Source organism: Procambarus clarkii, chromosome 51 (genome assembly GCF_040958095.1).
Source record: "Procambarus clarkii isolate CNS0578487 chromosome 51, FALCON_Pclarkii_2.0, whole genome shotgun sequence".
Taxonomy (NCBI): domain Eukaryota; kingdom Metazoa; phylum Arthropoda; class Malacostraca; order Decapoda; family Cambaridae; genus Procambarus; species Procambarus clarkii.
The window spans coordinates 16,351,715-16,377,807 of NC_091200.1; the positions used below are offsets into that span (position 1 = coordinate 16,351,715).

The 26,093-nt window shown below is 42.2% G+C and overlaps 2 protein-coding genes across 2 annotated transcripts in view; both read left to right on the forward strand.

The window, feature by feature from the left end:
- sha (shavenoid) overlaps positions 1-5,768 on the forward strand; it is a 70,467-nt gene extending 64,699 nt beyond the window's left edge. The window contains exon 11 of the mRNA XM_069304041.1: positions 51-5,768. Within this exon, the coding sequence (XP_069160142.1) occupies positions 51-3,674 (3,624 nt within the window). The 3' untranslated portion in view covers positions 3,675-5,768. The remainder of the gene's footprint in view (positions 1-50) is intronic.
- A 947-nt stretch (positions 5,769-6,715) lies between these two features.
- LOC123774546 (D-beta-hydroxybutyrate dehydrogenase, mitochondrial) lies at positions 6,716-19,380 on the forward strand. The gene is made up of 6 exons (XM_069304042.1): positions 6,716-6,978; positions 10,979-11,079; positions 13,300-13,482; positions 13,750-13,833; positions 14,388-14,550; positions 19,193-19,380. Exons 3-6 carry the CDS (start codon positions 13,315-13,317, stop codon positions 19,351-19,353), a joined length of 576 nt encoding a protein of 191 aa, XP_069160143.1. The 5' UTR covers positions 6,716-6,978; positions 10,979-11,079; positions 13,300-13,314; the 3' UTR covers positions 19,354-19,380.
- The last annotated feature ends 6,713 nt before the right edge of the window (positions 19,381-26,093 follow it).

The following is a 26,093-nucleotide window of genomic DNA, read 5'->3' on the forward strand; positions in this document are numbered from 1 at the left end:
TCCATATTCTTCTCTTCAGCAGTGGCTTAATTCTCTGACTTTGTCCACAGTCTCCACCGCCAGCGGCTCTAGAGTTCCTCGTGCGAATACGTGAGATGATAAACATTGCCAAAGGCAAAATGAAGACCAAGACTTACCAGCCAAGTCTCGTTGACATCCCTGAGGAAGACTCTGAAGGGCAATCACGTCCAGCGAGCAGGGCAAATGGAAGGTCAAGTACGGTGACCCTCCCAATAGATGGACTCGAGAAATGTGATAAGGAAGGCACCCACCAGAGTGATTCCAGCATCCAGAGCGACTCTCTAGAACTGCGTGACACTGACAGTCGAAGTTCCACGCTCAGAAGACTCGCCCGGCGGGTTAACAGCCATGGCGAGAGCTTCGTTAGTGAAATCATCAAAACTCTTGACCTAAAACCCAGGCTGCCAAACAGAGAAAGCACTTATGCAGCACAGTCTCAGAAAGCTCCAGCTCCCAAACCCCCACCTCCTAAGCCAATTAACGCTCGCAATGAGTCTCCAGTCGAGGCCGAAGATGACTTCCCGGAATTGATCAAACCATCAATGCTGAGGAGTGTTCTGAGGGACGGTAAGAGACTGACCGAACTCAACAACACTTTTGAGAATTTTAGACAGGAAATGATAGCAACTTTCCATAGGATGAAGAAGGTTGGCGAAGCTATATCTCCCATGTCAACTCTTAATAGAACGAGAAATAAAAACAAATCATCTCCAGGAAACACACTTGAGAAGAATAAGTCTGAGTGTAATGAAGGAAAAGTGCACAAGTGGCTGCAGACACTGGAGAGCAAAAATTCGTATACCAGAATGCCTGAAAATAAAAATGTTGTTTTTGATTCTAAGGCAGCAATGGTAGTGGATGCTGTGCCTCCGCCACTACCAGAGAAGAACACCAAGCCACCCACACCGCCTAGGAAACACCGAACACTGGCATATCGTAGTGCCTCTTTCACCGAGATTAAGGAACCTTCTTCCCTTCACTCTTTGTCTGGTAATGAAATTAGCAAAGGTAGCAGTGAAGGAAGAAATCGTTCATCATCGGGTAAGGCTCAAGTGGCCAGATCATTGTCATGGCAGAGTGAGCATCGTCACTATGACCTAAACCGAACTTCCCAGAAGATTCCTCTGGGCACAGACGACAGCCTCAATACATCTTTTGGATCTGATGATGACTCCCTTAATGATTTGCTGAGCGAGGCAGAATCAAAAGTGCCCAAGATGACACCCAGTGATTCGGATAGTGCATATTCCGATACAAAGCCTCGAAATAAAGATTTTTCAGATCTTGGGAGAGATGAAACTAATATAGATTCAAAGTCTCTGTCGAGGCAACTGCCCCGTGAAGAGGAAATAACAGCTAGGAATGAGGTGTTTAATAAGAAAACTGGTACGAAAACTATGTCACGCCTGCTAAAAACGAGTGAGAGTCTATACGCGAGGGTGAGAGAAGAAAATAATACAGATGAATATTGCCATGAGCACACGTACGAGGAAATACGCTTCCCTGCTGGAGGAAAACACAGACAAAAGCGGAAAGCCCCACAGAAACCAAGTATCGGCAAAACCAACTTGAATGAAACACGGGGTGCAGAGGAGAAAAAGAAGGGTGAAGTTGAAGAAAGTTCATGCAATATATACAGCAACCCCGATTCCCTCGTCAGTGAAGTCACGATTGACAAGAGCACCAGTCCCGTCTACTCCGGCTGCAAGGTCACCATACCTGTGGTTGGCAATATGGATCTCGACACACTTGAAGCTCCGTCAGGGTTCGATCAAGACACTCTGGAGAAACGTGGCAAGAAAGTTGAACGCAATGGTAGTATTATACAGGACTCTTTAGAGAGACCGAAGGTTAAGAAACGCAACAGTAATAAGAATGAAGAGAACAATGATGATTCTTCAGCACAAAGAAAAAAGTCTCACCCCAGTGAAATATTAATAAATAATGATAAAAGTCTTCTTGACATTTATGAGTCGAGAAGCAGTAGTCGCAGCTTAAGAAGCTTGAGGAATGACTCCCCTGAGCTCTCGTGCACTCCCCTTACGTTGTCCAACCCTTCATCACCGACCAAAATGGGTTCATTCTATCTCAATAATATCAACAATAGCAGGAATAGCACCAATAACAACATTATTTGTAGCAACAATGATGCTCAGAAAAAGTACCGAACCTTTAAAGATTATCAAGAAATGCGCTTCCAGCGAGGCTCAACTGATTCTGATATTAGCAGCAGTCCTCTTCCAGTCACAGGCACCAGTATTAACTTCAACTTCCGGAGTTCAAGTCCTTTAAACAAGGAACAAAGAGACATTAGACCTCCTCTGCCTCCAAAGCAGTTACGTTCGCCTGAGATCATCAACAACCCCTCCCCAGACTTGCCTCCTAGGAACCATGATATCCCTCCACCACTACCTTTGAAAACAATCAGAAAATCGGATGTGTCAGATTTGGACACCGATCGACCAAAACTACCAGAAAAATCGCGTAAGAAGCCTACCAAAGATATGCCTATCTCACGGCCCTCCAGCGGGAGTTCGATTCCAGAACTTACTGAAGAAGAAGCTCGATCCATCCTTCACGGACTTCTTGCTCATACAGTTTCAGACCCCCAAAGGCTATCGCCTCTACATGAAGAAGACGATGCTGAAGGTAATTTTTTAGGGGTAGGGAACACTGTCGCCGACTCTGAATCTCGGGCCAGTGTTCCCTGCCTCGATACCTTTTCCTTGGGTTCCTTAGAAACACCGATTTCTTCCTTATCCCCTTCACCTCACTATGACAGGAAGGAAGAAATTAACAGATGCCGAGGTGAAAGAGTAGAGACCAGTTTAGGCCGTCAAATTGTGAACGGTGAGGGTAGTTTGAATGACCCAGGGTCTCCTGGAAGCGAGGCAAGGGTAAGTGGAGAGTTTATTCTTTCCACAATTGGTCGCACACACTCACTACTTCGACAATCGTCTCTCAGCAGAGAGCAAACTTGTGGGTTCTTAGCCAAGCTAAAGAACATTTCTGATGAAGACATTGACAGTGTGGCTATATCTAAAGGAATGGGGATTGCTTTGGCTCTGAAAGCTAAGTCCGATCTAGAAAAGCATTTTAAAGAGAAAAGTGGGGCTGATAGCATTAAGCGAACTTGGAGGAAAATAATAGAAAAAGTTGATGATTCCAAACAAGGAAAGGATAAGATTTCTGTGATACAACTTCAACAGTACATGGCAAACCTGGACCAGAAGGAAAGAGAAACAAAGCTCAAACAAGAAGATTCAGGATATCACAGTACAGATTCCAGCGAGTCAGCCAACAGTTGCTCCAGTCAGACTTCCATGTCGTCAACGGCTATCTCCTCCACATCCACATTTGCCCCTCCACCAACACCAGGGCTTGCTGGAAAGCGTCAAGCACGACCCGTTTTATATAACAATACTGTGAACGGATCACACCACCTGCAGCGTTCTACATCCATGTATCAGTTGGGTTCACTTGCCTCGAAAGAACAGACTTCGAGCTACTGGTACGGAGGTTTTCAGCGTGCGAGTCTCAGGGCTTCATTGAGCCGTCGATTTAGTCAACAAGATGCATCAGGAGGCCTCTCTGTTTACATCAACAATTGCTTTACACCTGACGATGATGCCCATCTTAGTTTCCCTCTGTAATACCTCACTAAATACTAACTGAAATCGAGTTTCATGTATGTGTTAATGACAGCCCATCCTCCTGTTTAGTTAGTACTTATAGTAACAATAAGGATCATAGTACATATACGACGTAATGGACAATTAGACAGTAGAAATCGTTACTATTGAATTTGGACAAACCAGAAAAGGTTTTGTATTTATGTTGTAAAGACAACCTAAACTAACCTAACCTTCCTAGGCCCAATACACGCTATTTGAGGCCTAATATAGTACATATATGGCTATACTAGGCGTAGGAATAATTTTTGTTTTTAGCTTGATTTTAATCGGACTCTTATAGAGTGAATAGTACCAAATTCTATTGTCTAATTGGCATTGACGTTAATGCTTGTACTATGGTGCATATAGCTACACAAAGTACTATCTAAACAAGAGGATGGAGTTGTCAATAATTATATATTGACTTCGTGAAAGTCATATAGACCGTTTTAGTCCCCTTCCCCATCAAATTAACTACAGTAATATGCATGTTAGATCTTCGATAATCAAACGTTTAACATGTTAAGCTCTTTAACTTTATTAAGTTCATACTCTTTTTTTTTTTTTTAGTATTCCTTGAAAGAGAAGAAACTATTCATTTTAATCACCAAACATTTTTAAAAGGCATACAAGACTAAATAACAGGTGTTTATGACTGTAACAGGCGTCCAAGATTATGTAACAGGCGTCTATGACTATGTAACAGGTATCGGAGACTATGTAACAGGTGTCCAGGACTATGTAACATTCTCAAGTCACAATCGACTTCAGAATGGTCCAGAACGAACCGAAACGTCGTCGTCCCTTCACTTTCTAGTGTGTGGTTTGGTCAACCTATGTAACAGGTATCGAAGACTATGTAACAGATATCTAAGATAATGTAACAGGTATCCAAGGAGCACCCAAGTTAACCTACACTTCTGACGACTTCCTTGAGATGCAAGAACAGTTCTATATTTGATCAAGTTGAATTAAATCATCATAAATTAAGTTATATGAATTTGTTTATAACAATGATGGACGTTGGACACTGATATGAATTCTTATAATTTTTTGAACTTAAACATTTTGAAATTTAACTGTGTTATACCATTGAATGAATATTTTTCCTTTTGGACTTGATTACAATTTATTTCTGGTGAAGGAGACTTAATTGCATGAAGATCTGTTTTCGTGTCGAGTTTTTCTGCTCAAGACAACGCGTCTGAAGACAATATTTCTTGAGGAGGATAATTGCTCATCATCCGGCTAGTGCCGCACAAGGTGTCACCCAGCCAGTGCCACGCGAGGTGTCATCCAGATAATATCACACGTTTGGGGCATTTTGAGCATTAGAATGGCTTTGAAGGAGAAATTTTGACCATTAGAATGGTTTTGAAGGAGACATCTTGAGCATTAGAATGGTTTTGTAGGAAGCATCTTGAGCATAAGTATGACTATGAAGGAGGCATCTTGAGCACTGAGATGTCTCTGAAGGAAGGAAGCATCTTGAGAATTATAATGGCTTTGAAGGAGGCATCTTGAACAATGGACAGCACTGAGGGAAGCATCTTGGCTTTGAAGGAGGCATCTTGAACAATGGATAGCATTGAAGGAAGCATCTTGGGCATTGGGATGACTTTGAAGGAAGCATCTTGCAGTATTCACACACCAGTTATAAACAATTAGTATGGTGATGACCGTGAGAAGCCACTAGTGACACAAGAACGAGGGGGTCTGGGAACGAAAGCGCTCTTCAGAGAGAGATATGGGTCTTGATCTCATGGGTCCTCACCTCATGGGTCCTGATCTCATGGGTCCTCACCTCATGGGTCCTGATCTCATGGGTCCTCACCTCATGGGTCCTGATCTCATGGGTCCTCACCTCATGGGTCCTGATCTCATGGGTCCTCACCTCATATTTGTAATCTGACAGATTTTCACGGCATTATCCTCTTTGTTGACCATCTAGGAGAAAAAAAATATATTTAAATAGTTTAAGGAAACATTTGTTTATGTATGTATGTATGTGAATAACTTACTTGTATATAATGTAGTTATTGATACAAGAATAAATAAATTTTATTAACTATATTTTATGATTTATTTTATTATATGACGATAAATCTCTTGGTATAAAAGGTTCCAGTGATAAAGACAGTTTAAACAAGAACAGATTACATATATAATGATAAGATTTATGCATAATGCAAATCACAATGAAGTGATGTATCAAAGAAAAATATGGAGGCAATGCAATATGGGATCGAATTCGCCTTTATCAACTTCCCAAAGCCAATGGAATGGGATGAAAATAATTTGCTTGTCCATTTTAAAGAATGAATAACAATTTTTATTTATATTACTTCTAAGCTGCATCACTTATGAACCCATCCCTGCCCTTGTGTGGCAGTGCACAATAGAAAGTTGTTTCCACATATCCATACATTAAAACATTGATTATAACCATGATATATATGTACTTCCGCCTACAGTTTAGACCTATTGTCTTATGTATGATCCTCTGTCCTGCGTGAGAGTGAATACCAGAATTATCCTGACTTTAATAAGACTTAATCGAAATCCTCAGATTAGGCAAAATTGTAATTAATTTTGTCAATAAAGATGTTAATAATAATAATACGGATCGAGTCCAGAGACGATTTTCGATATTATTATTTCGATAGAGACGAGAATTATAGTGTGGTTCAGTTTGGACGCAGATATGAAGGGTTATGTAATTGAACTTGTTACTAGGGCGCATTCACGTCAAAAAAAAAATATTGAGAGCAGAGCTGCACAGGCGTTCGATCGTTTGCTGTTAGCGAGAAAACAGTGACTTGGAGACTTGATTACTTGAGATTGCTGTAAAATAGCAATGTGTAGTTTCTTAAGTCAAACATTGTCCAATAAAAGTATTAACCGAGAACAGAGAAGGGGGCGGACAGTGTGAATTCATTAGTGAGAGTTGATAATTGGCAGAAGGCATGGCCAGGGAGGAACCGAACACCATGTTTACTGAATCAGCTGACGAGCCCAGCGTCATCATGGTTAACTTCTGTGCCTGTACCCAGACAGTCAGGCCCAGGCTTCCGTTCCATTAAGTGCCTTATAAGTTAACGCTGTGTGACGATACGTGAGTGAAAACAAAGTGTTAAGTGAAGGTTACACGAGAGAAACCAAATTGAGTAAAACGTTCTTAGATGCTGGCAGGCGTTTGAAATGGATCAAAACGTTCTCGCAGGAAACTGAACCTCAAGACACGTCGGAATCACTTTTCATTGCCTGATAAGCAGGTTAGAAGGTAAGAGAGAGAGTCAATCTAATGGGTACAAATACAATGACAAGTTAGAAGCGCAGGGGAGGGCGAATTTAAATAAATAAGCCTTCACCAGATATACAGCCGCTGCCAATTGAGTACTGCAAGGAACCTGTACACCAGTTGATAGGAACCTGTACACCAGTTGATAGGAACCTGTACACCAGTTGATTGACAGTTGAGAGGCGGGACCAAAGAGCCAGAGCTCAATCCCCGCAAGCACAAATAGGTGAGTACAAATAAGTAAATACTGCAATATGGGAATGAGAGAAAATGGTGAGCTAGGAATGGAGGACGAAATTAGATACAAAATAATTAGAAACGGGAAAATACAAGAGCTTGGGAAATGTATGAAACGAGGAACGTGGAAATGATAATTTAGCGGTATTCATTTTAGTTATTTATTATGCACCCCATACCCATCCCGTGAGCGGTGGTGGGAAGTGTTAGAGGAAACAGTTGAAATTTAAATAAGTTTATTGAGGTAAAATACACACAAAGGGATGAGGTAGCTCAAGCTATTCTCACCCCATTCAGTACAACGTGTTCAAACATACATAGACACACATCACAAACAATAAACATATTACCGAACATTCTGAGAGACAAATATATACATTCCTCCTTTACACAAGTAGTATGGTATCAGACGTACACACAAATACTTTTGTGACTTAGGTATACTGTATAGTTAGTCAGCTTGTGGGGTTACATCCTGGGGAGAGTCAGTAATTTGCCCCTTGGCGTGGGGGGGGGGGGGGAGAGGGGGACTTCGATTTAAGCCTAACGTAAAAGGGTTTCGGCCTCACACAGGCGAGGAGTCCAAGGTTCGAGTCTCAAAGAGCCCAGGTAAATGGTAAACCTAACGTGTATGAATACATTCTGGCTACCTGCCCCTTCCCCCCCGACACCATGAATTATTCATAATTCAAATAATTAAAGAAACCAAGTCAGTATAATAATAAGAATGAAACATTAATGTATAAATATTTAGGACCAAATGGAGGTTATTATTACAGACCACTTCTGTAACAAGGTCGCATGGAACACACATACAAGGGACAACAAGTTCAAGCCACAGTGTAGGACAGAAAGGCAGATGTCTCCCCCCCCCCCACACACACACACACACAGGGTTATAAACCCGTGGAATAGCCTATGTGCCCCAGGTGTAAATGACAAGACATTACTTCATGGGGGGTAGAAATAGCCTAAGCTACTCTATCCCTTTGAGATGTATTTCTTTCTTATCTCAATAAACATACTTGAACTTGACATTACTTCAGCTTAAAATTCAGCAGGATAAAATCCTCTTAAACAGAGTGGGATGGAGGGGTAACTTTTGACGACCCGCTGACTGCGTGTCCCCGTCCAGGCCACTATTCAGGTCTTAAGGTAAATAACCGTAAATTATTTTTTTGTATTTAAATTTAGCAGCCTGAAAACTTTGGGGGGGGGGAGAAGAGTAGGGATAATAAGAGGAACTATTAAGCAGTGGCTGGATGACTAACTGCACGGTCATAGCTACGTCTTTTTCTAGTGGGGACCGTGACAAGGTAGGCCTATACCCAGAGTATGTGGGTCCTGATGTTAACCTTCAGTATTTAACACTCCGGAAACAAGATTCAACTGAATTCTGAAAAATTCATCTGAAAAGATAAATCTTGTGACCAAAATCTCCTTGATTTATCACTAATATAAACATCGTATTGTCATATATTACTATTATATACAATTTATCCCAATTAATGGTTTTTGTCGATGTAAATGGCAGTTATTGTAACATTAAAATTGCTCACCCTAAATATTTTTCGTTTTCTTTGGTGATCAGTCGTGTACCATTTTCTTTGAATAATTTGATGGGGTAACTAACTTTAAATGAAGTATATTCATTATTATTATTATTATTAATGCAGATAAATTAGGCTAATAAATGAGCACTAGCTCAACCAGAACAATGGGCGGACATCTGGCCTGTGACAAAGGGTATCCGAAAAACGTGTTGCGATATTAGTCCTTAGTGTTTAGATTGTGTTGGATGGCAGTCCCTTTCAACCGCCTATGTGGCAGTCTCCGTGGTGTAGTGGTAAGACACTCGCCTGGCGTTCCGCGAGCGCTATGTCATGGGTTCGTATCCTGGCCGGGGAGGATTTACTGGGCGCAATTCCTTAACTGTAGCCTCTGTTTAACGCAACAGTAAAATGTGTACTTGGATGAAAAAACGATTCTTCGCGGCTGGGGATCGTATTCCAGGGACCATAGGATTAAGGACTTGCCCGAAACGCTACGCGTACTAGTGGCTGTACAAGAATGTAACAACTCTTGTATATATCTCAAAAAAAAAAAAAAAAAAAAAAAAAAAAAAAAAAAAAAAAAAAAAAAAACCGCCTAGATTGCGAGCTACGACATTTGGCCCAGATGTCGCCTGGAGTCAGAGTGAAGTTGATAGATTTTTGTACGTATGTCAGGTGTAGGTGGGGAGAGTGAATTCGATACCGGGGGTCAGCGGCCCTAGGCGACTCCTGGTGTGCTCTAGTAGAGTTGATTATGGAAGACTGATGTGCCAGGTAAGTCCACTACGGGCTCACCATAGCCCGTGCTACTTGGAACTTGTTCCAAGTAGCTGAATCTATAACAACAACAATCAGACATTTGTTTGGACTCTCCAAGCGTTTAGAGGACGATCGAAGTTTATATCATCCGGGGTCAATCGTTGTCGATAATCTTCATGTTTGGTTTCTGAATGCATGATAGAGCTGATGAGTTAGCCAAAGAATCTGCTTTTTAAAGGAGAAATTGAGTATAACCTTGGCTTGTTAATAAAGTCTGAGAGCAATAGTACACCTAGAACTTCAATAGATTCTTGAAGATCTGAGGCATAGTAAAATCGACACCAGTAATTCCAGATTGATTGATTGATAAAGATTAAGCCACCCAAAAGGGGGCACGGGCATGAATAGCCCGTAAAGTAATTCCAGCTATCATCATATTATCATGCAAGAGGAGTCACACACCTATGGATCATCCAATAAAATCAGCAGACTTCTAGATGTTACTACCGCTCGGCTTAGACTCGGTTACAAGTATCTTTGAGAATTTTCATTACCTGCTGATGTAGACTTGACCAAATGTAAACTGTCAACAAAATTATTCCCACACCCTCCGTCACTATGTGATAAGAGTCCGAAAAGATACGTGAATTCAGAGACAATTCTATAACAAATGTTCAAGAGACGTGTAAATATTTGATTCAAAATGATCTGCTGTTAGAAATCTTGGCCAAATGACCCCAGTTTGCAGGCGATGAGTCACAATAGCGCGACTCGTCAATCGCTACAATCACACACTAGACAATCGACTTGAGAATGGTCCAGGACGGGCCGAAACGTCGTCGTCCCTTCACCTTCTAGTATGTGGTCTGGTCAACAACCCCATTTTACTAACTGTAGGTAGTAAAAAAAGTGATTGTAACCTATCCACCGCTGTCCACTGGATGGGAGGCGGTATGCAGGATAAACATATGTTCATATGCAGTGTTCCCCGAGTACACACACACACACAATGTTCACTTGCTCTCAGAGTATAACACTTTTGTGTTATACTCGTTTATAACGAGTATAACACAAATATGTTTTGTTATAACGTTTATAACAGGTAATGGATTTTTACGTTGGATTTGTTCACTTGCACTTAAAATTTCAATGACCTGCTATTGAGACTTAACAATAAGAAAAGGTAATCATAATAGCTATTTCACTTGTACTATTCATTGCAATGACTAAGAAACTCTGCTTTGGGATCCTCTGCTCTAACAACACAATCTCCAAGGGCAAGAGTACATTTATTATCTCCTCATATATCACTCTCATAAACCCAATGTTCCTTCTTGAATATATATAAATAAATAAATATTTAATGCAGGTCTCTGCTGGCCGCCAACAGTCGACAGCTGTGCCCACTAAACTATCTAATCTCTATTGTACAGGGCCAAGTCTCTTGACAACACCTGCCAGGAGATGTCAAGCTCTTATTCGTCTCAGTGTTGGTCCGTCCAGTCGCGACAATCTTCCGCCTGTCCCCTGTCAGGTATGTTTTATATTTGTGTATCTCTAAATTTTTATTTGCAGTTTATTTGTAGAGACTTGGAAGCGAAATCACTCAAATTGGCAGCACAATGATTCTCACAGTCGATGAAGTAAACTCAGTTGCTGTGTGTGTTGGGTTCTTTGGGCTCCTTGGTTGTACTTTTTAATGTATCTGGGTACTAAGAGACTCGAACTCCTCCTCATATTTCAACCTCCATCCCGGGAGACGGTCGCTCTATTAACTACGCTATTGAGCTAGCCACTAGCTGCACTTGTTTACTTCTCGCTGGGTGTAAACTGAAAGTTTACTTTATCCCTGGACGGTATTCAGGATTTGCAGGCTGGCCCGGGTGGTGTGAGGGTCAATATTGATGGTCAGTTAAGGGCCAGGGGGTCACTTAGAGGGTGAAAAGGGGAGCTGATAGAGATGGAGAGTGGGAGGGAATTTTCAAAGGAAAGTGCCAAGCCATTACGACTATATAGCACTGGGAAGGGGTCAAGATAAGGATTTGGGATGGGACGGGGAGATAAGAATGGTGCCCAACCACTTGGACGGTCGGGGATTGAACGCCGACCTGCATGAAGACAGACCATCGCTCTACCTTCCAGCCCAAGTGGTTAGTGAGAGGGGGGGTTACTATGAAAGCGATGAGTCACAATAACGTGGCTGAAGCATGTTGACCAGACCACACAATAGAAGGTGAAGGGACGACGACGTTTCGGTCCGTCCTGGACCATTCTCAAGTCAATTCATCGAACTGAGAATTGGTTCGAACTGAGAATTTCGGTCCGTCCAGGACGGACCGAAACTTCGGGGTTACTATGAGCTAATAGGGAGAGAAAGGGTGCTAGGAAGGGTTTCTATTCACAGGCCTCTCGCTGAGAACTGTCTCTCTACCAACCTGGTCTTGGTTTCTGACCTCGTCTGCTCGCCCGTAGAGAACCCCAAAGAAGTCTTCATTGTCGTGGTCAGCCTTACCGCCGCCGCTGCTGCTGCTGGCATCCTTGCCTGAGAATGTCAGATGAATGTCCACCATAGACACCATAATGTTCCGTTTTCTGTTGGTGGGTCCGCTGGTAGGTTAGGATAAGGCACTTTAGTACGACAGTTTCTTGACGTTGGGGACGTTGGCGAGATCGGGCTGGTGTGTGGCGGGGTTTATATTCTATAACAAAGTGGTTCTGTCGGGTATAAGTAATAAGTGGAAAGTAATTATCGTTATCCTTCATCCAATCAACAGTCATCTTTTGACTACTTAATTCTCCCATGTCGAACTAAAAAAAAAAGTATAGATCATGTAGAAACAAATTAAATAAATTGTTCCCGAGTTGAAGTAGACAATCGCTACCTGCTGAGTATATACCCGGCAAACACACACCGAAACTACGACGTTGGTACAACGTTCGAACAAGTTTTTAACACCTCCTAACCAGTTATAACAACCAATATAGCAAGTTGTAACAACGTTCTAATACGTCATAAACACGTTAAGCCAAGATGTAACAACTTTATTACAAGTTGTAACAAGCGGAAAATAGAGACAGTTTCGGGTTGTGTTTCCAGGGATATAGGCCGACCACACGGGCGGTGCTCCAAGCTAGGCTATATAGTTGTTGTTATAGATATAGCTACTGGGAACAAAAAGTTCCAAGTAGCACGGGCTATGGTGAGCCCGTAGCTCGGCTAAATAGTATTTACCACTTAGTATAACGCTCTCTGTCCCCGAATTCACCGGCTACCTCAACCACTCACAGGCAGTAGTGGCTATTCTTTTTTTTTTAACCCCCGTGAGAGTACGGCCAACTGGGGACCGGCTTTCCTTGTCAAGACGCCAACAGGTGAAATATTTCCCATGTCTTAGCAGCTGACATATAATGCTATGGAATTATTTTTCTAGTTTTCCCAATGTTGGGAATTGAAACTCCGTTAGGCTTCTAGAGATGGCCCCCCCTCCCCTCCCTTTTCCTTGTCAAGTACTCGCCAAATTGTGCTTGCGGGGGTTGAGCTCTGGCTCTTTGGTCCCGGGTTTTCATGCCGGGGGGACTATGGTACTAATGTATTATGTATTGTAGTGTATACTTTAAGCCAGTTCTGAACCACATATGAATGTGTTGAACTGAATGTCTCCCGTTATCGTTTACATGTAGTTTTGACTGATGGCAACACTCCCTACAGGTGAGAACGTGGTTATAGGGGTCCACTATTTTTTTTGTCTTGTAGTGACGTGGTGAGACGATGCTGTGGACGATGGACAAGACGGTGGTGGTGCTGCGGTGGGGGATGGTCAGTGCTGCGGCGTCTGCTGTCCTTAACGCTGTCGCCGGCTGCTGTTGCTGCTGGGGGCTCTTCCTCTCCCTGTGGGCGCTATCCTCGACCGCCTATGCCATCTCCGCCGCCCTCCAGGTAAATGGGAGTGTTCAATCCCCGACCGTCCAGGTGTTTGGGCACCATTCCTTCCCCCCCCCCCACCCCTGTCCGATCCCAAATCCTTATCCTGATACGTTCAGGGGTACAAGGGCCGACTATAGGACCTGGGGTATAAGGCCAAAGAAAAAAGCTGGGACATGAAGCCAGGTTTCGAGCCGAGAAACAGAGCTCGAAATAAACGAACAGTGTAACCAACCATTTGGACCATTGAGAGAGATTAATATTCTTTATTGACCATTTCAGGTCCCTACGGAAGGTCGGGCCGTTCTAGTGACGGGTTGTGACTCTGGCTTCGGCTTGGCTCTGGCTCTCCACCTTCACAAGTTGGTGAGATAGTCTTTTTGCAGAACGCTTGCACGTTACACGCAAATGCATGAATGGTTTGTTGTTTTATCCGTTTTATTTTCAGGTTAGAACTTGTAGTAATGATGCAGTGTGTGGGGAATACGTCAGTCATTTGGATACAGGTCATTTTGTACGCAGGATGGCTCGAAGCTGACTGTTTGTATTGCCAGTACTGACCTACCCAGCTTAATATGATCTAATATAACCTAAAGTATCTTAACCTAACTTAACTATGCTAGCATAAAAACTCTACTCAACCCAACACACCCCTAACCTAACCCAGCCCCCCATTCTAATTAAACTCGACAACCTAACTTAATCTAACACATAATCCATCGTACCCTAGCGCGTATGAGACTAGCCTAGCATAAAGTAATCCAGCCTTATCTACCATAAAGCAATATATATCCTATTCTGACGCTCTATAGGCGTTTCATCAATTAAAAAAAAAAACACCGTCTGTCACATGAACCAAACTCCAGCGTTCTACGTAGCCGTTCGTGTAACTTCGAGTACCGTTCTCGGATGGTTTTCAGGGCTTGCGGGTGTTCGCGGGCTGTCTGCAGGATGACGGCGAAGGCGCGAAGGAGCTCCGGAAGGAGAGGTCGGAGCGTCTTCACGTCCTGCAGCTGGACGTGACCTCGGAGAAGCAGGTCAGCCGTGCCGTGAAGGAGGTCAAGAAGCTCCTGCCTGAAGGAGGTAATAATAGATTATGGATTTTTTTTGTTTTTTTTGTTTTACGTTAGATTAATAACCTAAGATTCAAAAAATTATAATCATTTTAACGAATAAGAGGACAATGACTGTCTAATCTTTCCTAGGCCAATTTTTGTACTAATTTAGGCTTAATGTTGCATATATTAGGCCTAAAGATTGTTTACTTCAGGCCTTGGGGCACGGTAAGTTGATGATTAGGCTTCTGCAATTTATTGTTACGGCAAGTAGCAGTGATTCTCAACCGGGGGCTCTATGCAACACCGGGGGCTCTATGCAACACAGGGGACTCTATGCAACACCGGGGGCTCTATGCAACACAGGGGACTCTATGCAACACCGGGGGCTCTATGCAACACCGGGGGCTCTATGCAACACAGGGGACTCTATGCAACACCGGGGGCTCTATGCAACACAGGGGGCTCTATGCAACACAGGGGACTCTATGCAACACCGGGGGCTCTATGCAACACAGGGGGCTCTATGCAACACAGGGGACTCTATGCAACACCGGGGGCTCTATGCAACACAGGGGGCTCTATGCAAACCATTTGTGTAATGGTTCTGAGCAAAGAACCAATGGTTCTCGGTTCAGACCTTTAGCCACACGGCGGTCCAGACTCGACGGTCCAGTCGTGAACCCACGCGACGGTCCACTTCTGTACCCAAAAGCAGAAACGTCCCTCTGGACGAGGCCAGGGCGGGGGGGGGGCAGTGATGGGCCGGGTAACTGGCTGGTTTGCGGAGTGTCGACACAAAAAGCAGCTTCGTTGGCGATCCCATCATGGCGACAATGAAACAATATTCCATTTATTTTCTGAGAAAGTTTAAATTGTGGTAGTGTCATAGGTGAGGTGTTCCTGGGTAGATACGTGTCGTAATGTGAGGTGCTCCTTGGTAGATGCGGGTTCCTGGCCTCGGAAGAATCTGAACAATTGGGGAAATAATAACGACTTTGTGATATCACTGAAGATCTCGCTTGAAAACTGACTGTTACCCACAACGAGGCAAGCAAACAATTTCACATAACTATTATACTTGACCCCTCGTACTAAAGCAATGTGATGCTTGAATCAAATAGGAGAAAGCTGCCTGAACAGTTAGCGGAGTTTCTTATACAAGATTGTTGCAGATTCAAGAAAACTGGCTGGCTGCTGCTCCATTAAATTACTAGTTTTCCTCACAAAAAGATGAATTTCATTTTTTTTTATTGTAACTATCAATGCTAACTAAATTGCTGGTGATTACACTGCTGCTCGTGAAATCGGGCACTACCCCCCCCCCCCCCCCACCCAACAAAGTATGGGAATTAGAGGAGAATAATTCCTTGGATTTCTGGGAGATTTATTAGAACATTTGTCCACAATTATCCAAGCTAGCCAGGACTTGGGGTCATTATCCAAGCCGCCTCACCCTGAGAGCTCTCAGCAGAGAGCTTTTGAGCATTGAAGGAAGAGTATGCCAGCCAAATCGTTGGCGTCTAATTGTTGACAACTCTGAAACAAATTGGTTTCACACATTTGAAACCTAAACAATTAGTTTATGGAGCCTAGGTAATGAGATTATTCTTCTGATTTATGGAAATGATTGTTACATGCAGGTGAGGAGTCACAATAACGTGGCTGAAAAATGTTGACCAGACCACACACTAGAAAGTGAAGGGACGATGACGTTTAGATCCGTACTGGACCATTCTCAAGTCGATTGTGTTGAGAGAAATTGTTTGTTGTTTTAGATTCAGCTTCTCGGAACTAAAAGTTCCAAGTAGCACGGGCTATAGTGAGCCCGTTTTGGACTTATTGGCACAGGAGCGGGGCTGTAACATTTGACTTGAGAGAAGAGGTGAAGACAATAAATTAGCAAGAGAGGTGAGAAGGAAATCTTAGAGGAAGAAAAAGCAAGGCATCAGGAACGGAAGGTAAGGTGTAAAAAAAAAAGTGGGTAATAATAGGAATAAGAAAAGGGTCGTAAGAGAAAACAAGAGAAAGAAAATTAAAGAAAGATAAAAGAAAGGGTAGGCTTATGTTGGGTGCCTTGGTTTGGTGCCTTCTTTTGATAATTACTTATGTTGGGTCACGTTTGTTAAAAGGTTTAGAACATTTGAGAATATACTGTGAAAGGGAAGAGCCAACAGCAACAAAGCCAGGACTCAGGTTCTGGCTTTGTAATAATACATGGAAGATGCTGGAAGGCCGGGTTCTGGGTATATATACAGCAAAATAACATGCTGGAGCAGAAGAGATGGGAGGAAATGCAGAATAGACCCAATGAAGAGTAGAGGTCCGTTCAGTGCTCTGTGTGTTTGGTACATCAGAGGTCCACGGCTCTTTAGCCTTCAAACACACATAAGAAATGTTGCCGGAACTAGATTGGACATATTAAAGAAACAACTGGATGAGTTCCGGGTTGTAATATATATATATGTAGGCCTGCTAGCCGCTGCAAGCAACAGCCTTCTAGACCAAGTTACCACAATACAAGCCTGACCTCAGACCGGGCTTGGGAGTAAACGAACTCTCAGAACCCAGTCCAGGTATTCTCCGGGTGTAATGACCAAAATACGAGGTATAAAGCGAGACTTCGTTATATGAGACGAGGTGTAGCGAAACTCGACATAATGGTCACAATAGTGAGGAATTAGCAAGACTTCGTTATATCATGTCAGGCGTAACGAGACCTCCCAGCTAATGACCAAACAAAGTTTTTTTTTTTTTTTGGTTATATTTCCTCCAGGAAATTGTAATGACCCAGTCTCCCCCCTTAATCAACGAGCTGAATAAAATGAGAGAAAAACGAGTTTGACATTTTTTCCATTCAATGTTTTGTGTTGGCCGACATACTGTGAAGGTGTAGACATGGTTGCCAGGCCACACACCTTGTATCACTAACGCTGGTGACCTGTACAGTTACCAACTGCAAATGTGTGTGTGTGTGTATATATATATATATATATATATATATATATATATATATATAATATATATATATATATATATATATATATATATATATATGTCGTACCTAGTAGCCAGAACGCACTTCTCGGCCTACTATGCAAGGCCCGATTTGCCTAATGAGCCAAGTTTTCCTGAATTAATATATTTTCTCTAATTTTTTTCTTATGAAATGATAAAGCTACCCATTTCATTATGTTTGAGCTCAATTTCTTTTTATTGGAGTTAAAATTAACTTAGATATATGACCGAACCTAACCAACCCTACCTAACCTAACCTATCTTTATAGGTTAGGTAGCTGAAAAAGTTAGGTTAGGCTAGGTTAGGTAGGTTAGGTAGTCGAAAAATAATTATTTCATGAAAACTTGGCTTATTAGGCAAATCGGGCCAAGAATAATAGGCTGAGAAGTGCGTTCTGGCTACTAGGTACGACATATATATATATATATATATATATATATATATATATATATATATATATATATATATATATATATATATATATATATATATATATATATATATATATAATATAATAATTTCCATGTATCTCAACCACATGTTTTTTTTCACATTTTCCTGGATTAATATATACATCTCCGTGCTGAAACTCACATAATCACAAATCTTGCGTCTCGTCAATCTTCCAAAGCATCTCTCTCATTCGTGTATTCTAGCCGTAAACTGTCAACGGCTTTCATTCTGAAATTCGACTCTAGAATTTCATTCCGAAATTCGGGGCTTCTGCATGCTGTATCGCCAAACCTTCACATTAACATCTCACGTTCCTGGTCTCTAGTGCCTACCGCGTCACTTCTCAGATCTAGATTGATTGACTGATGAAGATTAAGCCACCTAAGAGGTGGCACGGGCATGAATATCTACCACTAACGAGCTGTCAGTGGTATATATTTTTGGGAGGGAATGTATACTGTCTGCTGAGGTCGAATTTAAATCGTCAGTCCTATGTGGTTGCTATCGCGGGGGAGGATACTGCTCATCTCAGATCTAATGTTGTTATAGATTCAGCTACTCGGAAACATATAGTCAATTATATGTCAATATAGTCAAAGTACTCTAATTAGTCACGATAATATATACCAGAACCCTAAACAGCCATCACGGTACCCCCCCCCCTCCCCATCACCAAATGTGCACCACAGCTCACCACGCGTGCAATCCTCCACTACAACATCCTACATCATCAAGTGTGCACCCCAACATCCGACGATATCCCCCAACATCCGACGATATCCCCCAACATCCGACGATATCCCCCAACATCCGACGATATCCCCCAACATCCGACGATATCCCCCAACATCCGACGATATCCCCCAACATCCGACGATATCCCCCAACATCCCACGATATCCAGAACATCCCATATCGGCTAACATCGACCACAAAATCTCACGTCATAAACACATCCACCAAAACGCACAATTTTCCCAAACGATTACCTCAGCGGCTAGCAACCCCAAACCGCCCACCACGGCTGTTGTTATTTTAGATTCAGTTACTCTGAACAAAACGTTCCCAGTAGCACGGACTATGGTGAGTCCACAGTGGACTTACCTGACACAGGAGCGGGGCTGTAACTGTTGTGTGCACCACGACTGTCCTAAAATCACTATACACTGCCTTCTCTCCCTCCTCCTTCCCCTGACAGAGGTGCTGTGGGGTCTGGTAAACAACGCTGGCTGGGCCACCTACGGGGAGGTGGAGTGGGTGCCCTTGGACACCGTCAGGCGCATAGTGGACATCAACACTGTGGGCGTGCTGGCCGTCACCAAGGCTTTCCTGCCGCTGATTAGGAGAGCCAAAGGTTAGAGTGTTTTATTTCTTACCAGATTTGAGAATAAATTTCGGCATCAAATGTGCAGCGGTGTTGCCATTAAGTTAGGGTCATTAAGTGTAAAATGGTTTATATAAAGAGGTAAGTCTAGCATGTTAGACCGTGAAGCATTATTTATTTACACATGTTACTGTAAACTGCAAGGATTGCAAACTGCAAGTTTACTAAATTGCAGGGAGGGGTTGTTAAACTACACGGGAGCCTAAACTGCACAGGGGCCAGATTCACGAAGCAGTTACGCAAGCACTTACGAACCTGTATACCTTTTCTCAATCTTTGGCGGCTTTGTTAACAATAATTAAACAATTAATGAGGTCTGAAGCACCAGGAGGCTGTTTGTAACAATAACAAAAGTTGATTGCGAAGTTTTCAAGCTTGTAAACTGTTTAATAAATGTAACCAAAGCCGTCAAAGATTGGGGAAAGATGTACACGTTCGTAAGTACTTGGGTAACTGCTTCATAAATCTGGTTCCTGGACTGTAAACCCATTACATGACACTGGAACCTGCTTGCCACCGCCCACAGGATGGGTACGGAGTTCATAATGAATTTATTAAACTATTTTGTATCCACGTGAGTGGTGCTGAGGTATCCGTGTTGGTGAAGCCGGAAAGGAAACCGGAATTGGTATATGGTGAGCGTCGGTCCGTATACGGCTCCTCGGTCCCCGACACTAACGTTGAAAAGCAATGACATGTTTTCCTTTTGTCTTATTTCGGGTTGGCAATTTGCAGTGCAATCATAAATGATGTTTGAAAACCAGTTCAGGCATTGAAAGGCAACGGCAAAACGTTTTTGTGTTTTGGGGGATGTGTATAGTGTAGGGGCGCTGTGTCTTCCCACAACTACACTGTAGTGAGGAGAGAGTAGTCTTTGAGTGTTGGTTTCTTTGCCTGGGTGTAGCGTGGGTGAGCTTGAGTGAATGTATGGGTGAGTGTTTTTGACACTTCAAGTCTGTAATGGTTTTAGTTCGTTTTGAAGATTTATGAATATGCGGTTGACTATAGAGGTGTGGCAAAGTCTCTGAGGTGCAGCGGTAGAACGATCTCCATCGGGGTTCGAGCCCTGGGAAGGGAGAATAGACGGGGCACCAAATCTTAACTTCTCGCGCCCTCTTTTACAATTATTACTTAACCTATTATAGGTATAAGTTAAATAATAATTGTAATTACGAAGCAATAAGATGCTTATCTTAACATACTAAGAAGGTTAGGTAAGGTCGGTGTTTTCTATGAAGCTTTTCAAGGTAAACTAAAATATTCACAATAAATTAGTATGTCACATATGCACTTATTAAATAAGTCAATATTGACTGTAAGAAAGTGTGAGAACGGGTTGCTTGTTCACTCGGCAGTATGGGGGTTGTAAACCGATCGGCGGGTCGTGTTCCAGGGGGAAACTAGTAGGATAATAGGGACTCTAAACTTGCTAACTTAAAGTTTTTGTTAACCTTATGTCCTTGTGACTTTTGCCTCTTGAAGTTGAACTGCATACTCCAGGATTAGTCTGACATATGTGGTATACAAGGTTCTGAATGATTCATTACTCAAGTTTCTAAAGGCAGTTCTGAGGTTTACCAGCCTTGTATATTCCGCTGATGTTATCCTTTTGATGTGAGCTTCAGGAGATCTGTTAAGCTGTAGCAGATATTTAAAGAAATCATTAAAATAAATTATCCGCTCTGGGGCCCTGCCTTCACCTTAATATATTGGCTAAATGTTAATATTTTGGTTATTAATGTTTTGTCCGCCTCACTCACCAGCTACTTGGGTCGCCCACGGTGGAACTTCACTTCGCCCATGTATATATCTGTAGCAGCGAGGCCTATACTTAAGACAAAATTGTATTTTATCAATTTCATCGATCAATAATTTGCGGCTTGTTTAAAGAGGGTCGCAGTAACTCGTAGCCCTTTAGCTCAACCTGTTCCCAAAACCAGTTTTCTTAAGTACATAATTTGTATATGACTTCCAACGGAATTGCAGTCATCTTGCAAAGAGAACATCTCACCCAAGTGCAAAAAAAAAAAAAAAATATGCAATTGTTTAATCTAGCGAGACACATACGAGCCCAAGTAATCAATCTTAACATGGGTAGTTACGGGCTCACCATAGCCCGTGCTACTTGGAACTTGTTCCGAGTAGCTGAATCTATAACACATATATATCGAGACCAGTGCGTCGAAAACGTCAGTATTACGATGCTTTAAATTTTAGTCGTACATTGTTTTTTTTAACGGACTGGTCGATTGCGTAAAAAAAACAAAAAAAAATCCGTATTTGAGAGGTGGTGTTACACATGTCCATTGTGACAATTGCAGTGTTGCAGGGTGCAATTTTTATTAAAAAAAATTCCAACTAGTCACACCAGTTCTATGTAAGAACGCGAGTACTATAGTTATTAAATAAACGACTGCGGGGCTCGCCATATCCCGTGCTGCTTGGAACGTTTTGCTCCAGGTAGCGAATCTTGAACCACATGTAGTTGTTAGTGTGTATTGAATTTTCTTCTATTAAGATGTTTATCCGTTTTGAATTTTGAATTAGAACTTTAGATAAAACAATGGACATTATTCTCAGGTTAATGGTGAAAATGCCATGATTGTGATTATTTGCGAGTGTGAAGTTGTGTAATACAATTATTATTGTTTATTTTTATTGATATTTTATTTTATTATTGTTATTAATAATGCATTGGTGGAATTTTGAGGGTTTATTGTTAATATAGTTATTATTGGTTGTAACTATATTAACAATAACATCAACAATTGTTTGAACAATTGTTTGTTATTGTTTCAACAATTGTTTCAACAATTGTTTTAACAATTTTGTATATACTGCTTAAAGATCTTTAATATATTATTGTTATAAGGATGTGGAAGTTTTATTGACTATTGCGAGGCAACACAGTCGGTTGAAGACAAAGAAAAGTAGTTGTGGACATCCTTAAAACTGGTAGATTTATATAACTATAAAACAAAGTACAAATATCTCTCGTTAATCACTATAATCAAATCCTCTATAGTTATATACGATATTATACAAATTGTATTAATATCATTCTAGTTCAGCTCTTGAACTATATTGTACAATATTGACGAAACACGTGGATCTCACACCACCCCTGACTCACACCTCACAACACTGGAAGACGCAAGAGTTAGGGTAAACATGATCACTACCTATAAAATTCTCAGAGGAATTGACAGGGTAAAGATAAACTGTTTAGCACGAATGGGACGCGAACAAGGGGACACAGGTAGAAACTTGAGTACCCAAATTTGAACTTGGGTACTTGAATTTGAACACAGGGACTTTTGAAAGAACTTTTTCTAGTGTCAGAGTAGTTAACAGATGGAATGCATTAGGCAGTGATGTGGTGGAGGCTGACTCCATACACAGTTTCAAATGTAGATAAGATAGAGCCCAGTAGGCTGTACACCAGTTGATAGACGGGGCCAAAGAGCCAAAGCTCAACCCCCGCAAGAACAACTAGGTGCCTGAATACCGTGTTTGAAACTCCCATGAATACCAGAATATTTATACACTACTACGTTGAATTCAAACACAATATGTTGATTAAGCCAGTTATGCAATATGACTTCTCACTGTAAGGCTAAACATGTATATAACCCGTATCGTTAATTTCAATCCAGCCTTTACTACGAAGTTGCAACATCTTTAACGTAGGTCAGCATGAGTGGTCGTCAGTGCACACAGCGGGGAATGAATGCGCTTGAAGAGTAAGGTAGCGAGCGAGCCCAAGCGGCTCCTCGCTGGTGTGGGGTGGGGGTGCTGGTGGTGGTGTGGGGGTAGGAGCCTGGTCGGTGAGTGAATGACTAGGCAAGTATCTTTGGGTGATACTACCTCGTTATTACCTTCGAGAATTTTGTAGGTAGTGATCATGTCTCCCCTTACTCTTCTGTCTTCCAGTGTCGTGAGGTGCAGTTCACGCAGCTTTTCCTCGTAACTCGTGCAGGTTGTATGTTCCCTCATCCACGGGTCGCCTGTCACAAGACATATTTTTAACCCTGTCCATGGAGGACAGAGGAAAATATATATTAGCTAGTTAGCATTGTAAATGTGGCCACGTTGTGGTAGAAAATAATAAACAATTTTTTTTTAAATCTTATTGGTAAAAAGTGGCTGGCGGAGTCCCAAGATTTCTTCACGGTGAAGGTGAACACATTATTCGAGGCATGAGGTACTTTGAGCTTTGCAATTACTTTATTAACTCTCGTGTTCTTGAGGATATCCTCATAATACACCCAAAATTAGTCAGTGGTGACTGCTGAACATATGACCCTGCACTACTACCCATCATGCAAGATGGGTAGACTTTTAGCATCACGTAGCTATTTCTTGACACTAAGTACTCCCTCTTCATATAGTCTAGGGCAGCTGCACAAATGCACATGTACCTAAATGTGTTGATAACAAATCTGCAATCAAGGAATCAATTGATGGGAAATAGAGAGAGAGGGGGGGGGATAAGGAAAGAGACGAGAGGGCGGGATTGGATGAGAGAGAGAGACAGACTCGGACCCTGCCGGGTAGTCGTGTAACCCCCCCCCCCTCCCCCCCCAGCACTTGGACACACCTCAAACCACCTGGCTATAGACACTGGGGTGACGTCGTGACCCGATTGGATAAACAAGAGAGATAGGCATGACTTGCACAACATTCACTGGTTTCCTTTATACCAGGAGCGGAAAGTTTGTCTCTCTCTCTCTCTCTCTCCCTCTCCCTCTCTCTCTCTCTCTCTCTCTCTCTCTCTCTCTCTCTCTCTCTCTCTCTCTCTCTCTCTCTCTCTCTCTCTCTCTCTCTCTCTCTCTCTCTCTCTCTCTCTCTCTCTCTCTCTCTCTCTCTCTCCTTCTTTGACATTCAACCTTAGCGATATTTTTTTTTATATAATTAGGCGGCGACTCTGACCTCCATCTGCCATGATGCAGCGAAGTTTGAGGCCTTTCTGAAGTGGAATGTTTTTTGTTCCCCCTTTAGGCACAACACCCCATTTGGGTTATACGCCATTATTCACTCGTCTCCGTCTTGGTTCTGGTCTGATGGCTCATCTAATGGGTAAAAAGGGGTTTCAAGAGACCACTGTTGATCATGTTAAGCTTCGTTTCTTGAGCTTTTTCACCATCAAGAATGCAGGTTTTCCTGTTTGATAAGAATGCAGCCAAGAACACGAACAAGAGAGAGCGCGAGCCAAGAATAAGAACAGGATGGAACGTGAAGCGAACACGTTGCAACTGGCGTAATCTAGAAGCCCAGCAAGAAGGAAGAGGTGTCCATCAGCATGTCTTCAGCGACCAGCGTGGGAGATACCAGACTGTGATGGCCGTCCTGAGGTCCAACTACAATTATTAAACCTTTAATGAGCTCAGAAGCGCTACAAGGATGTTTATAGCTATGATATTAACGTTGGGTTGCGGAGCTTCTTAGACTTGTAAACGCTTTATTAATATAAGCCAATAAAGCTGCCACGATTGAGGAAAAATGTAGTTTTGTAAGTCGTGTAAATAGTTGTTGAATGCTCGCCTTGAAGTCCTCAGGCACATGCATTACCCACACCGTGAATATTTATTCATAAACTCATCATGTTCTTGTGCAACTCATCCTCCTGTTTAGATAGTACCTATTGTGACAGTCGTTAATAGTCACGAATTCGTACGTACTCAGCTTTCAGATAGTAGTATACTGACTAGTACGGAATTCTTTTTAAAATAAAGCTAAAAAAACAAACCTAAATATTCTTAGGCCTAGTATAGCGCACACATGTACTATATTAGGTCTCGGATATCGTGCATTAGGACGAGGAAGGTTAGGTTAGGCTAGTTTGCCACAGCAAGAAAAGTAAAAAAAAGTACTTTTCCGGGTTGTCCAACTCAATAGTTTAGATTTCTACTTTCTAATTTCGTTATTGGTCGGTATATATACTACAGTCCTCATCGTTACTATAAGTACTACGAACACAGGGGGATGGGTTGTCTGGTGATATCATTGTGAATATACTCACTCTTCCAGACAACGACAATCTGGATCTGTTGCCCCCCCAAAAAAGGTATCTCTTCCTCCACTTTGTTTTACGAGAAACTTTCAAAGTGGCTTCCAGCAGCGTGAAAACATTCTTGATGGCTGGATTATCGGGTTATTTTATGGCGGCAACTCTGTAGGTAACAAGAAGTTACGGTTGATTAGCTGGAGCTCGTCACATAGGCCAGTTTAACGGGAATTACTGGTGCAGGATGGTGCGTGGTGTAGGCCAAGAGGTTGACAGGGAGAGGTAGGTCACTACACCCTTTGACAGGCACAGCCCAGGCGGTCAATACCCTCCAGGCAACACCATTACCTCAACTGCCAAGGATCTGGACGAACTGTGTTGCCACCTGCGGTACAATTGGTACAAAAAGTGGTACAATTTGAAGCTAGCGATATTGTGATCTTGCGTTATAGAAAACGTCCTCTTTCCGTACTTTATTTTTTCCTGTTCCACGAGGGCAATTTTGTAGAGAGGATTTTAGAAGAGTTAAATACTATTACTTTGCAGTTTTTAAAACCTGCTTTGGAAGTACATTTAGATTGTGCTCAGAAAATTAATTTGTCATCGAGTCCAATTTAGAAGACGAAATTTCCGTCATAAAAGAGATTCAGTGAACGCCTAACATCCCCCCCCCCCTACCTTTATACATGAAGCAGATATTTTCTGGGG

Coding starts and splice junctions, on each gene's coding strand:
- LOC123774546 (XM_069304042.1), top strand. CDS start 13,315: ATGCTGTGGACGATGGACAAGACGGTGGTGGTGCTGCGGTGGGGGATG. Junction 13,483..13,749: donor CCATCTCCGCCGCCCTCCAG/GTAAATGGGAGT, acceptor TGACCATTTCAG/GTCCCTACGGAAGGTCGGGC. Junction 13,834..14,387: donor CTCTCCACCTTCACAAGTTG/GTGAGATAGTCT, acceptor GATGGTTTTCAG/GGCTTGCGGGTGTTCGCGGG.